This window comes from Zingiber officinale, chromosome 2A (genome assembly GCF_018446385.1).
Source record: "Zingiber officinale cultivar Zhangliang chromosome 2A, Zo_v1.1, whole genome shotgun sequence".
Classification (NCBI taxonomy): Eukaryota; Viridiplantae; Streptophyta; class Magnoliopsida; order Zingiberales; family Zingiberaceae; genus Zingiber; species Zingiber officinale.
This window is the reverse complement of record NC_055988.1, coordinates 105,259,415-105,276,305: the sequence shown is the minus strand read 5'-3', so window position 1 is coordinate 105,276,305 and position 16,891 is coordinate 105,259,415. Positions and strand designations below refer to the sequence as shown.

General features: G+C 34.1%; 2 protein-coding genes across 4 annotated transcripts; both read left to right on the top strand.

Annotated features, from left to right (window-relative positions):
- Window positions 1–2,385: 2,385 nt before the first annotated feature.
- LOC122039851 (organelle RRM domain-containing protein 2, mitochondrial-like) lies at window positions 2,386–6,681 on the top strand. Of its 2 annotated transcripts, none has more exons than XM_042599274.1 (4): window positions 2,386–2,552; window positions 5,971–6,039; window positions 6,160–6,212; window positions 6,465–6,681. In XM_042599274.1, exons 1-4 carry the CDS (start codon window positions 2,438–2,440, stop codon window positions 6,582–6,584), a joined length of 357 nt encoding a protein of 118 aa, XP_042455208.1. In that variant the 5' UTR covers window positions 2,386–2,437; the 3' UTR covers window positions 6,585–6,681. The 2 variants fall into 2 exon arrangements, with proteins under 2 accessions (XP_042455208.1, XP_042455207.1); XM_042599273.1 differs by having other exon boundaries at window positions 6,106–6,212.
- Window positions 6,682–10,749: 4,068 nt separating this feature from the next.
- On the top strand, window positions 10,750–15,122 carry LOC122041842 (calcium/calmodulin-regulated receptor-like kinase 1). Of its 2 annotated transcripts, XM_042601673.1 has the most exons (8): window positions 10,794–10,927; window positions 11,621–12,005; window positions 12,280–12,433; window positions 12,514–12,640; window positions 13,398–13,483; window positions 13,588–13,659; window positions 13,825–14,028; window positions 14,706–15,122. In XM_042601673.1, exons 2-8 carry the CDS (start codon window positions 11,683–11,685, stop codon window positions 15,030–15,032), a joined length of 1,293 nt encoding a protein of 430 aa, XP_042457607.1. In that variant the 5' UTR covers window positions 10,794–10,927; window positions 11,621–11,682; the 3' UTR covers window positions 15,033–15,122. The 2 variants fall into 2 exon arrangements, with proteins under 2 accessions (XP_042457608.1, XP_042457607.1); XM_042601674.1 differs by lacking the exon at window positions 11,621–12,005 and having other exon boundaries at window positions 10,750–10,927.
- Window positions 15,123–16,891: the final 1,769 nt, after the last annotated feature.

Sequence of the window (16,891 nt, the reverse complement as noted above, 5' to 3'; positions counted from 1 at the left end):
CAGTGATGTATGCTTCAACTGTATGCTGGTGTCCAGTACAGTATGCTTCAATTGTATGTTACTGGTGTTAAAACTTCAAAAAAGCAAAAAGAAAAAAAATAAATTGTTGAGTGCTTCCAACTGTATGCTTATGTTATTTTTCTTTTAGTTCTTTACATTAGTACTAAGAGCATATTTTGCTAATCGATGAATTTAGTTGAAGTAAACTCAGACCATAGGAAATTAAAGATTTTAAGTTAATTAGAATGGGGATTTATTTAGTCAAACATTAATGATAAGAAAAAAAAATAGTTAAGTTGGGCATGCAACAGTGTTGTAAATGAAAGCTTAAATGTAAAAGAAATAGTTAAGTTGGCAGGGATGTGATTGTTCAGTTTAATGTTGATGTTGCTGATGGAATGCCATGAAAATTTACTCCAACACAAAGAGAGGTTGGTGTCATTAAAAGATTATATAAGAGCTGGTTTTATTGTGCTGCACACCAATCTTGTTAGCATAGTTTTTGGCAAACCCTCTGCAGTTTTCGTTGGTGTGCAGCATCAATGGGCCTGATATGGTTTATATCAAGCCCACGTTGGGCCTGATATGGAACCATATCAGACCCATGTTGGATTGTTTTAGTTGATTTTTTTTATAACACTTTAACACCTCCGGATCAGTCAAAATATGCAATGGACGACACCATTCGATTCCTTCAACCTTAGAAATTCACAGGACTTGAAATGGGTGCAATCTGAGGTATCTAGATCCATCAGTAGGTTTTGACCGAAATCCACTGATGGATCTAGAGATCTCAGATTGCACCTATTTTAGTTCGTATGGATTTATGAGGTTTCAAGGAGTTAAAATATGCTATCAATTGTTTATTTCGGCTTCTCGGAGGTGATATATTGTAATATGGAAAAATCTCCATGATTACTGTGTTGTGATTTTTATCCTTGCTGATACATGTTTACTGTATTATGATTCTTCCTCAAAGTTCGTTTGTGAAAGAGGATCAACATCTTATGCTCCTCACCTATGCCTGCTATCTTAGCAAATGCTCCTTTTGTTGTGTTGCTAAAAAATTGTGTAGCATAATAGATCTGTTCACTTTCATCCCGACTTAAAGTAATAATCAATATGTTATTGAAAGATGAACATGAAGACTGATAATTGATGTACAACCCTAGTAAATAAGCATTGACTAGTTGTCGATATTTGATAGGGGAAAAGAATTAACTTCTGATACATGTTTAAGATCCAACGTAAAAAATTTTTCAGATTCTTTCTTATTATATTATATCACCTCCGAGAAGCCGAAATAAACAATTGATAGCATATTTTAACTCATTGAAACCTCATAAATCCATAGGAACTGAAATGAGTGCAATCTGAGGTCTCTAGGTCCATCAGTGAGTTTCGATCAAAACTCACTAATGGACCTAAAGACCTCAGATTGCACATATTTTAAGTCCTGTGGATTTCTGAGGTTGCAAGGAATCGAATGGTGCCATCCATTGCATATTTTGACTGATTCGGAGGTGTTAAAATGTTATAGAAAAAATTAGCTAAAACAACCCAACATGGGTTAGATATGAACCATATCAGGCCCAACGTTCATATCAGGCCCATATTAGGTTGTTTTAGCCGATTCTTTTAATCATATTTTAACACCTTCGGAGAAGTCGAAATATGAAATGGACAGTACCGTTAGACTCCTTGCAGTCTCAGAAATCTATAGGACCTGAAATGAGTCCAATCCGAGGTATCTAGGTCCATCAATGGGTTTTGGTCTGAGATGAGTTTAAAACCTACTGATGGACCTAGATACCTCGGATTGGACTCATTTCATGTCCTATAGATTTCTGAGACTGCAAGTCGTCTAATGATGCTGTCCATTTCATATTTCGACTTCTCCGAAAGTGTTAAAATGTTATTAAACAAAACACGTTAAACTCTAATCCCGTGAACCTGATATAAAATAATATAAGACTCATATTATGCTATGCATGCATGTATATCTCCAAAAGAGTGAGGAAAGAGAAGATGAGAGGAAAGAGAAGAGAGGATGCGTGCATTGAAGAGAGGGAAGAGAAAAAAAATTGCATGTAAAAAAAAAAAAAAAGATTGACAAATGATTGAGAGGTAGAATGGGAAGAATAGAAATTGAGTGTGCTATTTGGTAAATATCAAAATATGATACATCTTTTGGTCAATTCATAACTTTAAGTACGCCTTTTGATAAATTATTGTTCTATAAATAAATCGACCTACTTTAAAATTAATTTATTTTAAAAAATCAGTGTTTTATATCGTGAGCGGGTCGGGTCGGATTGGATTCGATTTCTATTGGATCCGTTATTTCCCCTCTGATACCCTCGCTATATAAATTTTGCCGGTGGGTGCGGTCAGGCGTCTCTTCGAACTGGTATTGGGCGTTCGAGAGCGGCGAGTGATGGCGGCGTTGCGTTCTGGATTCCGACGACTCTTCTCCATCTCCGCTTTCTCTCCTCCGCCTCGAGCTGCTGTCCCTTCGCCCGCGGAGCCCTCGACCAACCTATTCGTCTCAGGCAAGTGGCCTTCCTTTTCGCCTCTTGGGTTTTCAGTTACTATCTGTTTCGGTCTTTTCTCCCTTTCAACTTCTTTTACGGAATTAGTGATGAAAAATGGGGTTTTTTGGCTGGAGTAGCCACGGTAAAACGCTTCATTAAGAAAAGGCCTAATTTTTGTTTAAGTTTATCAAGTTCTTAGTCCGATCTATCGACGTTAATATACGCATAATATTTATTGCATTGGTTTGGGAAGGACCAGAAGAGCTTTAAGGAATCTAGGGTTTATTTAGGTTTTATGTTTGGCTATTGCGAAAGCTAGATTTTAGTGGATATAGTAATATAGAATGAACTTCGAAAGATTGGGAGTATAACCGCAGATTGTTCAACTACTTATAAGTCACTTGGGGCTAATCTTGATAGAAGATTGTTTGAGTTCATTCAAGTCTCAAGACCTTCTATTGTGTGATTATAAGGAGTTCATATAATCACAGAGATGTATGTGTAAAATTTGAATTATAACCTCATCAATCACCTTATGTGTGATAGTGTGTGTGTCTGTGTTTCTATGGCATCATTTGTAGGCTCATAAGCAAGTTTATAAGTAGATAAGACTTCCATAATATATGGAGTATAATATTTTAGTCATTTTGCAATAATTTTAATAATTTTGTCAGTTTTTTAATGCTTGATGTGAACTTTAGCTCCATTAAAATTCAATCTAGATTGAATGTTTTACACAGGCTAGGACAAGCATCTATGAACTGGAAACACAATGGTTAAAGCCTGCAATTTTAAGATCATAGTTTAAACTTCACCAAGTTGAGTTAAAATCCTAAGCTACTCTAGTAGGTAACTTGGAACTGTAATTGTTAGCTTAAATACAAGGCATTAAATATTAATTCTAATAGTTGTGTAAAACATTTTGACAGAGTTTTATAAGACAACTTCTTAAGTTTGAAACCAATTTATAAAAGATATCTTCAAATAGTTGAATGGAATTTTATCAAAAATAGTTATTAAATAAATAATAGTAGCATCACCTAGCTAAGTGATTTAATTATAAGTTGCATTCAAACTATATCAGAATTCAGTAAAACCATAACATACTCAAATATTGCACAGTCAAAAAAGAAAGTGAAGCTGAAAGAGAACATGAAACTCGTCACAAATAGCTTAATTGAGTAGCTCTTGATTGTGACGTATATATGCCAATTGATTTTTGATATAATGATTGTAATAAAGGTAATTTGATTTAATAGTGAGCGGGTTTAAAAGAAAATATATAGTAAATGGAAGAACCATTAATGTACAGTTGTCAACTATACACATGGCTGTCAATTTTAATAATATTTTTATTCCAATCAATTTATATAATAATTGGTACACGCACACATATGCTTATGTGCGTATTATATATATATATATATAAGTAAATAGTTAATAATCAATAAATATATTGAAATAAAAAAGAAAAAAATGGAATTTATTGCTAAATGGGACAACATTACATTATTTACATATAGTTTGATGGTGCATGTTATTTGTATATATCATTCCTTTGATTGATATGGATTGTTAATTTTCATGTGTTATATTGTATGATTATCCCATTTAGTTTTTTCTAATTCAAAGTATAAATTAGATTCCATTAGTTAATAAACTTGATTGTGTATTATTGCCAATTTTATCAGTATAAATACATTTTTTAAAAATTATTTCTAATACTCACCGCATACCTTTGCACATGCTGCCACTATGCAGTGGGTTAATTGCATAATATTTGCACAAGCCTTTTTGTTACTTTGAATAAAATCTAGTCATTCTCTAAATATAAAGTGAAAATATTGATGCTCATTGAATATAAGTTGGCTATCATTGATCATCTCCAAACAAATATCAGGTGATTCACAAACACAAAGGTAAGTTCTTAAGCATACAAAACATTAGACAGTATAACTAGAAGGAAAGAAAATGATCATATTTTCAGATGTTTTGGAGATTATGCATTTGAGATATTAATACTTCAATTTGGAAGATCAGAGAGGAAGGGAGATGAATAGGGGTTGTAACAACATATTCTAGTAGAGTAGTAGCTAGGGACTCTACACAATCAGCAAAAGTAAAGCCAAAAAGGAAGATAAGATGGAGGAGAGTGAGATATCACTCCAAAATGAAGTAGAGGTTGGCATTGTGATAAGCTCATAATATTTTGGTTGTTGAAAAGAAGTTTGGTCTCATGTGTAGTGATGTCTGTTAAAAAGGATAAATTTAAGTTGGTATGTGCTCCATACTTGACCGAAGGATCTTACCAAATTGAGTCGAGTATGTCAGTGTGTGATTTGTAATGTGTCATATGTGTGATCGGTCCCGATTTTAGTTTAGGACTAGTTTGCGCTGCCCCCTGAAAACAACCTTTTGCAAAAAGAAGGTAAGACTACCTACAATGGATCCTTTACTGGCCCCGCATAGCAGGAGCTTCGTGCATTGGGCTGCCCTTTTTTTACTAGTTTGCACTGCCCATTTTGTATCAAGTCATAATTAAGAGTAACAGTTTGTGTCATCTGAATTGTGTTACAAACTGTATGTGTCATTTGAGTCCATATAAAATAATATAAAATTTAATTATGTTTTTTTAAAAATAATTATATAGGGCTAGGATTACTTAAACTCTCTAAAGAATTAAGGTGTATAACATAAAAATTATTAAAGTTTTTTAAAGATAATTTAGTTTGTAAATGGGTCAATTCATGTCACAATTTATATAATCGAGTTGTGTCGTGTCACTCTCGAGATGCCTATACTTTTTATCTTCAACTACATTCTTAGTTGAATGGATTTCAAGCTTGGTGGAATTTCTGAGTGCGAACTTAATTTGCTAAACAAAATTGCATTAATTTGAGTTTGACTCATCCTCAGAAGGACTTGCTTGCTTTTCCATGTGAATTTCAGATTCCATGCAAATCTCTTATTCATATTAATAGCTTTTAGCAGGAGCTTGTTATCCTCAGGGCTTGTCTCATCTGAATTTAAAGCTTCCATTTCAATATATTGTTAGCTTCTAGCAGGAGCTTGTTTGTTGATTAGTTTCTTTATCACTTGGCGAGTGAGGCGAGTGAAGATTCTGTCCATCAAGATATTAAACGCTTATTTAAACATATGAAGACACATTGTTCTTGAGTTGCTTCCCTGGGATTATGATTTAGCCACTAGGGTTTGGGAGTATCAACCATAAGCCTAGGATATCTATCAAATATATGGGAAGATAAAATGTCTTTTGATCAACAAATGATGTGTCCATATGAACGTCTGGGTATTTGTATTCCACTTTGTTTCTTCTTGTAAAATCTATGCTTGACTCAACCTTATTTGTATTTGTTTAATTTCTCCGGCACAAATTCTTTATACAAGATATCATTAGCTGGTGTCTTGTTTTCAGGACTCAGCAAGCGAACAACATCTGAAGGATTGAGGGAAGCTTTTTCAAAATTCGGTCAAGTTGTCTATGGTATTTTTCTTCCAATTTTTTTCTTGAAAATATGTTTGCAAGATGCTAAAAATTGAATTTCCACAGCTAGGGTTGTGACTGATCGCATATCAGGCTATCCTAAAGGTTTTGGATTTGTAGGGTATGCAACCTTGGAAGAAGCAGCAGAAGGTATAAAAGGAATGGACGGCAAGGTTAGTTCGGCACGGTTTATCTTGCATTTCATCTATATAGTTATTGCTGGCTCGCAATTTCAAACAGAGAAAATTATAACTTAACTACTTCAAAGCAACTTATATTGCAATTTAAAGTAGATACTTGAAGGCCGGTCGCCCAGATTCGATGAGTAGATATTTGAAGCTTGAGAGTTCCTCTTTACATCTATTCAGCTCTTGTTTTTGTTCATGTCATCCTCACTTTTCTTACATTTGTCAATGTGATTGCAGTTTCTCGATGGCTGGGTTATTTTCGCCGAGTATGCAAGACCAAGACCACCACCATCAGGACAAGCACGAACACCCACCTCACCACCTCAAACTTCAGAACCACCATTTAATCATCAGTAGAGCTCGAGTTCATGTACGGTATCATGAGTTATGAGATTGTATATCACCACAGCTTAATTTATGGGCAAAAATTAAAAAGGTGTCTTTTTTTAATGAATTATCAAAGATGCGTCCTATATCGAGTTATTATGAAAAGGGCGTCCCATCTCTATTATAAATAATAATTTATTCTCATTATTGTCCCTCTTCTATTATTTTTTCCATCTAAATCTAAATTGACGTATTGCAGTAGTTACGAATGTTCTAGTATCTATGCTATTATAGTTACTATAATTGAGTTGTCATAATACGGAAATAAAAAAATTTAAGATTAAAATTGTTTGTGTTAGGATCGGTTCAGACTTCGGGCTTTCTAATATTAACACAGAAATTTATTTGATATGTATCTTAAGAAGAGATTACTAATTCAAGGATTTACACATTAAATATATTCTTCACTAAGAAAATAATTTCTTCACAGAACAACTAGAGGTGGAGAAACGTCGTATAAGACTCTCAATACAAACAAGAAAAAATATAAGAAAGAGAAACATCGTATAAGACTCTCAATACAAACAAGAAATATAAGAAAAATCTTACAAGATTTACAACATAGATGCTTTCTTCTTGTTTGGAAATACCTATTGATACTTAGAAATGCAGCAGTATTTTACTCCAAGAATTTTCAAGAATTGGCAGTAAGAATCGGAGAAGAAGCGGAGAACTCATGTATATGCTCTCTAGAGTTTGAACCTCGCTGTTGTCTTTATACTTCGCGATCTAGGGCTCCCAATCAATTGGGCATGCTCTTAATCGATTGCACGTCAGATTCCAGCGATCCCGGCCGTCCAAAGCTCGCAACTTGCGCAACAGTTATCTCCCAATCGATTGAGGAGGCTTTGATCGATCGACTAATAGATTTAGAGTGTCTCTGTGCTCCCGCAGATAAATCTGGAATCGATTAACCAATTGATTCCATCTGCCTCGCGATCTTACGAGAAAATAAGCCCCAATGGATTAATTGATCGATTGGAGTATCTCAATCGATCGACTGATCGATTGGAGTATCACAATCGATCGACTGATCGATTGAGGAGTACACTGTGCTCTTCGTGAGCAACCTCCAATTGATCGCTTGATCGATTAGGTTGTCCTTGCTCGCGAAACTCTCCTAATCGATCAACTAATTAATTGAGCTCTAGTTTAATCGATCAGCTGATCAATTGACCAACTCTAACTTGACTAACTTAAGTCTAGGGTCCGAAATCCAACATCCGATCAACCGTGATCTATTGGGACTCGCTTAAGTCTAGGTGTGGAAATCCAAGTGGATCCGATCAACCTAGTCAGGTATGCGGTCAACCTTGACCTATTTGACTATTCTTCACATCAAACTGGTCAAACATTGACCAGAGGAGAATTGTTCCAACAATCTCTTTAAATGAACGATTGCACCTTCAATGTCTATACATTGTCAAATATCAAGACTCAAACTTGAGCCAATTCAAGCTTAGTCAACGTGGTCAACCTTGACATAGAGAAATCGCACCAATAGTTTGAAGCCTCTAAATGATATTTTTGGAGTTTGAAACTTAGCCATTATGGATTTTACCCTATAACAAGTAGATATTTAAACGAGTTTAGATTTGATATATTGTGTATCTTGTCATTTAATCCGAGTCAAAATGTATGATCTCTCAAAGTTTAAGGTTTAATATTAATGCTGTAGAAGTACGTTTAGAGATCTTTGATTTGATATATTAAGTGTCTTATGATTCAACCTGAATTAAAAGTTACAATATTTTAAAATTTATCCAACATACACGTTATAGCAGCTATTAAATTATAGTTGTTATAAGTGTGTAGTAAGTATATATTCATAACTGCTACAACTAGTTGATTCAGGTAAGAAAAAAAAAAAAAAAGATAATAATGAAAATAAATTATTATTTCTTTTTGATAACAAGTTAAAATGGAATGTTCATTTGACTATTAGATAAAATAAGGATGCTCTTTTAACTTTTGTCCTAAATTTATTATAGATTGGGTTCATCTTATTCTAATTCTACCTGATGTGCAATTATTGCCATAAAGGATGAGAACTAAATGAATTATAGATGGGCATTGTTGAATCTTGTTTCTTTTATTGTTGGACTCTAGTTTACAAAGATCATTTGTTTTTTAAATAAAATCTATTTTATGTGTTTGAGACGTTGTTTTTACAATTAAAGAGTAGATATGTGGAAATTTTAACATCAATTCTCAATTTGTAGTTACCAAAACTTATTTAATAACATTCAAACAATTAATACTGAATTATTATTTTATGAAATAAATTTTGTAATTTGCAAATAATAATCATTAATTCCTGCTTCTTTCATCCTTCTATTTGTATGAGACGCTTACGAGTAACTGAATCATGCCCTCAAATGTCTTATTGTTGCACCCTTTTTGGGGGCAAGTCCAAAACTACTTGTAACTTAGTAAGAGGATTAGACGTTGAACTTCATTAAAGATGAATATTATATATATAAAAAATATATTTTAAATTTATTCTATAGATGAGAATTGGAAAGAAAGACCCTCTATTTCCAATATAAATAGGGTAAATTTTCAACATTTATATTATCAAAGAAATACACCAGAAGAAAAAACCAAATCCCAGTGGCAAATCCGACAATAACCAGAAGGTTGACCGCCGCATTCCTGCGGCGTCGTGCGGATCCACCACTTCTCCCTGTTGGTGCAGAACAGGATCCAAACACAAAATCTGCACGTGTCCTCTCCGTTCAACGCCACGCAAGCGTTTCTTTCTTCCACGGGTGAAACGGCGCTCTCTTGCAGCTCACCTGCTTCCCATGAATCTGCTCCGTGGAGTAAGGCATTCGGCTATAAACAAACTAAATCGAACTAAAATTTAGAATGTTCAGGTAATCGAGTATGCTTAAATTAAATTAAAATGAATCAAAATTTTAAAATAATTATTTAATCTTAATTTAATTCATTTATGATAATCTTAAACTTAGTTTACTTAGATATTATTAAATTCTTAATTTAAATTTATTTAATTGTTTAAAAATTTTACTTATTTAATTGGTTATCGAGCTTATTAATTAAATTTATTTATTTTTTTTTAAAAAAATATTTTTTTATTTAACATGTTAATAAAAATATTGTTTATGAACGTTATTCATAAATATTATTCACAAACATTAATCAGTTAAATACATATGTTCAAATTTATTTATTTAATTTAATAAGTTATTTCAGTTTATTTGTTTAATTAATCTTATATGTATTGAATGAATATAAATAAGTTATTACTAAATCAAATATTAAGATTATTCATGAACATTCGATTCATTTATTATCATAATAAGGTCCTTCCAATAATTTTAGAGGTCTAATGCCGAAAAGATATTTAGGGCTTTAATATATACTTTTTTTTAAAAATATATTAATTTCTAAAAGATAGATAAATTTTTATATAAAAAATTAATTTTCTAACTTGTGAGATGTAAAACATTAATAATTTTTATATTTGACATTTTAATTAATAAAATTATTAAATTATTTAATTTTTGTGTGTAAATAAGATTTATTATTTTTTTTCAATTTGATGATCCTTTAAAATTTAACATAAATATAATAAAATAATAAATAAATATTAACTTTTATCTAAACTATTTAAAATGATCATTAAAAAAATTATCCAAATTTTAAAAAAATATTCCTAAATATTAAAGAACAATAAGCATCCAGAACATCAAATATCAATAAAAAATAAATAAACTATAAAAAAATTCAAATATCTTATAATTCAGTATCGATATTAAAATGATAATGATGATATTGAGAGCATGAAAATGAATTTAACTTTAATCTTTATGTTTCTTGAAGGTTAAGATTTCTAACTGAGAAATAAGAGGACTAACTAATGTTTTGCGCGGAATGGACGAGGGATCCTCGGTGGCAAAAAGTGAATACATTCGCTCTCAATATCCCGTTAATTCGTCTCAGAACCAACATGGAGGAGATAAATTATAGACGACTACTAACCTTTGGAATAATGACTAGTACATAAGAGAAGTATTTAATTTTATCAAAATTCAAATATTAAATTTTATGATGACATATCCTTGCTTCCTATTGCTATAAAGGAATAGAACGGTTATTTTGTGCCAAATAGATGGGAAATTTTTACTTTCTGTTCCTACAAAAAAAAATAACGGTTTAGTCATCGCAGCTCGTGGCTTCGTTGCCTTTCTCTATGAAATGCGAATATCTTCGATGAGATCCGTGGCATCGCTCACCGATTGCTCTGCTGGATCCTTCATCACGGCGAATTCGTTTCGCACAAGCAGGTTAGATCGTTGCTCCTGCCGGATGTGCCTTTATGAATCGATTGTTTACCCTTTCTTCGAGGTTGCTTTTGCCCTAGTCCATGTCCATCTAAGGAATCGGGGTTTGCTTGAAGCTCGATCCTTGGTTTAGTAATCTTTTGAAACAAAAAGAAGCTAATCTTTTTTGGCTGCTACATTCTCGTAACCTTTTTTGGAAGATCGTATGGCTGGTTCGTTTTATTTTTAGAGGAAAACTACTACTTTCTATTTTAGGTTTTAATAGTGTCTGGTATGCTGAACAAAGCTCCTTTTTCCCTTCCATGGCTTGTTGCTTTCTGTTTGGGTCCTTATGTATGGTAATGGCGAAGGACATAGTTTCATTCGTAATTATAGGTATGAAATGAGACATCGCTGTCTTCTCCTTTAATTATTACATTGAATGGAAATTGCAATTTTTTGTTTTTTTTGTCTGGTTCCAAGTTTTTTTAATTGGGGGTTTGACTTTGAACTTTTTCAGTTGCCAATATTGTTTTTCTTTGAACGTCCACAGACATCCGTGCCACAGTAATCTACTACTGCCTTTTCTTTCTTGCCCACTGATGTTGACTTTGATGAATCAACGTTCAGTTTAGAATTCTCTACCTTTAATCTCCATCTTTAGCTTAGTGGGAATGGTACAGATTGATGAAATTAAAGTCAGGGGTTGTCTTGCAGTTGCAGGAGATATTATGGATTGGATTACAGTCTGCTGCTAGAATCAGAGGTGTATTGAGGAGATGAATGATGTTCCATCATGGGGGCTGATTTTAGGGGTGACAGTAGGAGTGATGATTGGGGTGCTCCTGGCTATTGGTGCTCTTCTTTGTATTAGACTCCGGAAGAAGCAAACACAGATAAGGATAGCCAGCTTGAGGAGGGCATCAACTGTTCCCGCCGGCACCAATGGAGTCGATGTTGTTTTAACACAATCAGACTCTACCATGGATCAAGAGTCACCCGACCACACTGACCTTGAAGAAGGTGCTCCTGCCTTGTGGCCCGAAGGAACCAAAAGGAAGAATCTGGTGTCAGTTTCTGGAGTGCCCAAATTTTCATACAAGTATGAACAAATCCACCTAAATGACTTCAAAATACTGATGAATATGCATATTTAATTGTTTGTTTAGGGTTGCCTTGTAGCTGTTGATTTCATTACTAAAGCAGGCTCTTGAAATATCTTGACAGAAACATTTATTTGTTTCTGCATGTAATTCTTTAATGCAACTATTTTTTACTTGCATTTTTTGTTTTGTAATATGTGTGTTTACAATATGCCTTAGATCGATGTTGTATTTTCTTTGGTAATGTAAAATAGTTTTTTATTCTTTTCCCAGGGAATTGCAAAAGGCTACTAGTAACTTTAAAACATTGATTGGTCAGGGAGCATTTGGTCCTGTTTATAAAGCTCAGATGCCCACTAGTGAGACACTTGCAGTTAAAGTGCTTGCTACGAACTCCAAGCAAGGCGAGAAGGAATTTCAAACTGAGGTAAAATCCATCATTTAGCAACTAATTATCTTTGCTTTAGATTGGGATGGAAGAGGAGCTCACTGTTTCATCCTTTTCAGGTACTACTTCTTGGGAGATTGCATCACCGAAATCTTGTCAATTTGGTTGGATATTGTTCTGAAAAGGGCCAGCATATGTTGATATATGTTTACATGACTAATGGCAGCCTAGCTTCTCATCTGTACAGTATGTCTGATCACTGCTCAGATACTTGTTACATTTATATATATTTTCTTTGGTAGAATGATGAGATTCACGACATCATATCTTTTATGCTTCTGTTACACGTTGGTTCCCAATAATCAATGAAAGTTTCAAAATGAGAATTTACATTCACCTCAGAGCCTATATATTTATATCAATACGATAGTACATGGTGCTTTAGATGTTGTATATTACTTAAGTTCTCTCTACTTCTAGTGTACCATGGTTTTCCTTTCATCATTTAAAGACATATTGAGGTTTTAAGTATAAAATATGAGCAATATGATTGCAAAGCCTCATTTAGTTGCTAACAAGAAAATAGTTTTCCATTTCAAAGTCTCGTCCTCATGCATGACATTTTGTTGTTTAGGGATATGGAAAGAGAAATAATTGTCAAATTAATTCTATGCTTGCTATATGGTTGGATTGAATTGCATCAGAAAATTTATATATCTTGTTTAACTGAATGCCTCATATGAAATATAGGCAGAATTGCTTTGAAATAATCTGACAATTATGAGATATAGTCCTTGATGATTATCTAAACTTTGATGAATTATATTACTCTTGCAACGAAGTTCTCTCAACCTGGTACACTTTTTCCACCAATGTTTTGACCGCCTCAAGAAGCATATTAAGAATTCTAGTGTGCTTTAGATCCTTAACAATCTTCATCATCAAACTGTTTCTACGCTTTTTGCTGGCAGGAAGTTGCTTCTAACTTATGTATCGGGTGCAGGTGAAAAGTATCAAGTATTGAGCTGGGATTTGAGGATTAATATAGCTCTAGATGTTGCAAGAGGTTTAGAGTATCTTCATGATGGTGTAAGAAAACACGTTCTATTTTGTTTGTCTTTTTTCTTTCAAGATTTTTATTATATCTTTGTATAAAAAAGTGAAAAAGCATATTTGGTTCTTCATTCTTGCAGGCAGTTCCACCTGTAACTCACCGCGACATCAAGTCTGCAAACATTTTGTTAGACAACTCCATGAGAGCTAGGGTATGTCAGAGTCAAATAAGTCAAGTCGCATGCTAATTTTTTTTTTTTCAGGTTTAAAGTTTAGAAACTTGTTGATTCTGTTGGAGCATCCATCCACTATTGTCTTTGATTACTACATAGTTTGTCAAATGTACATGCAAACTGAAAGAACTCTTTGTTGACCAGGTTGCAGACTTTGGGCTATCACGAGAAGAAATGGTTAGCCGTCAGGCATCTAATATCAGAGGAACTCTTGGGTATCTCGATCCGGAGTATGTATCATCAAGATCATTCACAAAGAAGAGTGATGTTTATAGCTTTGGGGTTCTGCTATTCGAGTTGATTGCAGCGCGGAATCCACAACAGGGCTTAATGGAATATGTTGAACTTGTGAGGGTCTCTATCCTTGTTTACACATGTTACTCAATTTAGGAGGCTAAACTTTCGCATCCTTCATTTGAATAAGTTTAGTTAATTCTACTTCTACCATGATAAATAGAAACCAGCATATTGATTAAATAGTCATTGCAAATTTTGTCATCCCAACGAATGCCTAATGATACAGAAGAAACCAAGTAGTACATAGTTTGCCTAAAAAAAGTACAAATAGGTTATATTTAACAACAAATTTTATCTCACTAGATGAGGTCAGTTATATGATTCTTTTACGTCATTGAACTTTATTCCCTACTAAATCATCATTTATATTTAAATAAAGTTTTTCTTATTTTGTTGTTGTTAACCAAGTCTTCTTTAGACTTCTTCTTCCTCGTTTGATGTGCACATTCGTTATAGTTTAACATCGCCTAACTTGAGTATCTATTGGTCGTCTATATATATGTTTGTATCATCTTAAACGTGTCTGTTGAAGTTTTCCCTTAATAGGTGCAACCTCGATTTTCTCTCTAATATCTTCATTTCTTATCGTATTCATCTTTGTATGTCCGCATATCCACTTTAACATCCTCAGCTCTATAACTCATAAGATTAGCAAATTAAACTGATAATCCTTGATGAATTTTTGTCATCATTTCATGTGATCCTCCTCCTCTTTGGTTGTGGATTAGGCTGCAATGAACGCTGATGGAAAAGACGGATGGGAGGAAATTGCAGATCCTCGATTAGTCGGTGCGTTCTATATAGCAGAAGTCAATGATGTAGCAGCTCTTGCATATAAATGCATCAATCGACTCTCCAGAAAACGACCGTCGATGAGAGATGCAGTCCAAGCACTATCTCGGATCTTGAGAACAAGGCACAGAAAGCAGCACCATGCAAGGAGATCCTTGCCCCTCACCAAAGAGGAAGAATCTCTGGACATAGAGCCATCAGAACATCAGAGTGTATCTGAACACAATAGAGCAGAGTCGATCTTTAGTGTATCAGATGTTTGATTTAAAACCTATTTGCTTCATTCCCTTTTCTTTATTTGTTAACCGATTTATTGGATTCATACTTTTGTAAATTAGGTGTGTTAGACTAAATATATGGTGATTTTTTATTATTGTTAGAAAAAAGTGGTCATCAAAATTGAGGGATTTGAAGTTTTCAGTTGAATCATCTTTTTAGGGATTGTTTTGTTACTGACACGGTCCGAGACTTAAATATATCCGCAACCAAGCTTTTTTAGGAGGTAGGAGGTAGGAGGTAGGAGGTAGGAGGTAGGAGGTAGGAGGTCGGATGTACATCTGGATGATTCTTCTGAGGAGGGCTTTTGTCGAATCGACTTCTATCAGACTGGCTTTGATTGGATTTGATTTCGGTCCGGTTAGCTCCCATCGGATAGAGTGGTCAGGTTGGTTCTAGTCAGACAGAGAGATCGTCGTGTCGACTCTAGTAATCCTCTGTTTGAATGGAGTGAGGGAAGGTTCATTAACGGAAAGAGAAGGGAGGGGAAGGAAGGGAAAGTAAAGCATTTAACTTCTCCTTATTTGGAAGGGAGGGAAGGTTCATTAACGTAATATATGTTACTTTGTTTGGGAGGAAAGGAAGGAGAATTAAAGTTAAATAGATAAAGTTACAAAAATACCCTTACTTTTTAAATTAAAAATTTTCATAATATTAATATTTATTTTATAAATATAAATTAGATATTTTTAATAATAAAATTAATTATTTATATTATCATTTAAATTAGCTATTTTTTTAATAAAAATTAATCTTTTATACTATTCATAACAAAATAATGAATTATCGATAATCAAGTAATTAAATGAGAAATAATGAAAATAATGATTTTAGAAACCTTAAATAAAAAAATTTGAAAGATAATGCTGATAACGAGAATTTCTATCCTTTAAAAACTTATTAAATTTTGATAGAAAAATTAAAAAATAGTAAATATTCTCTTAAATTTTGACGATAAAAATGATTTCTCCTTTCAATTCAGTTAGAAGATGTGTCGGATCCCCTCCTCTAATAATCTGGCAGCAGGCGAGCTGTGAATAAGGCGAGGAAATTGAACTCCGGCGACATAGCAAAATTAAAAATTAGAACATTTCTTAAACTATTAAGAACAGGGATAAAATTGGAATAAAAAATCTTTTGTTTTCTCTTTTCCTTCCTTACACCCCAATTCGGGGTGTAAGAAAATATCTCTTTCCATGGATAACGAAGGTTAAAGCTTACCCTTCCTTACCTTTCCTCACTCCTTCCCAAACGAGGTTCAAAGTTTCCCTTCCCCTTATTTCCCCTTCCCTCACCTCTTCCCAAACAAACAGTAAGGCAAAGCGATACAAGGACACTAGCGAATAACGACACTAGCAATTGAAAGAACTGAGAAGAGGTGCTATGGAAGAGTACACCGGTGGACGAGAAGGAAGTGCGCGACGCTTCTGAGAGACGAGAAGCCGGGAGGAAGCCTGCTCAAGGAGAAGACCAGAGTTGAGTTCAAGTGAGCTCAATTCCGGATGACCGGAATATCACCCACGCAAAAAAAGTCAACTCTAAAGTTGACTTAGATATGTAGCTTCAAAGTAAAAGTGCCTCCAAAGGAGTTTGAGGTGTCTCGAGCGTCAACAGAAAAACTATTGCTTTCCTGACTCGAGGCGCCTCGAAGGAACACGAAGGTGCCCTCGTGCATGTCTGAAGAAGGCGCCCTATAGCAGCTTGGAGGCACCCTCGCACCTCCCTTAGTGGCGCCACCAGTAGTCGTTAAGCTACCGTTAGGAGAGGATAAAACTCTATCACGTAGAAGATAAACACTGTCCTCTTGGAGGTGCCCTTGACCTCTTTAGAGGCACCTCCAACCAAC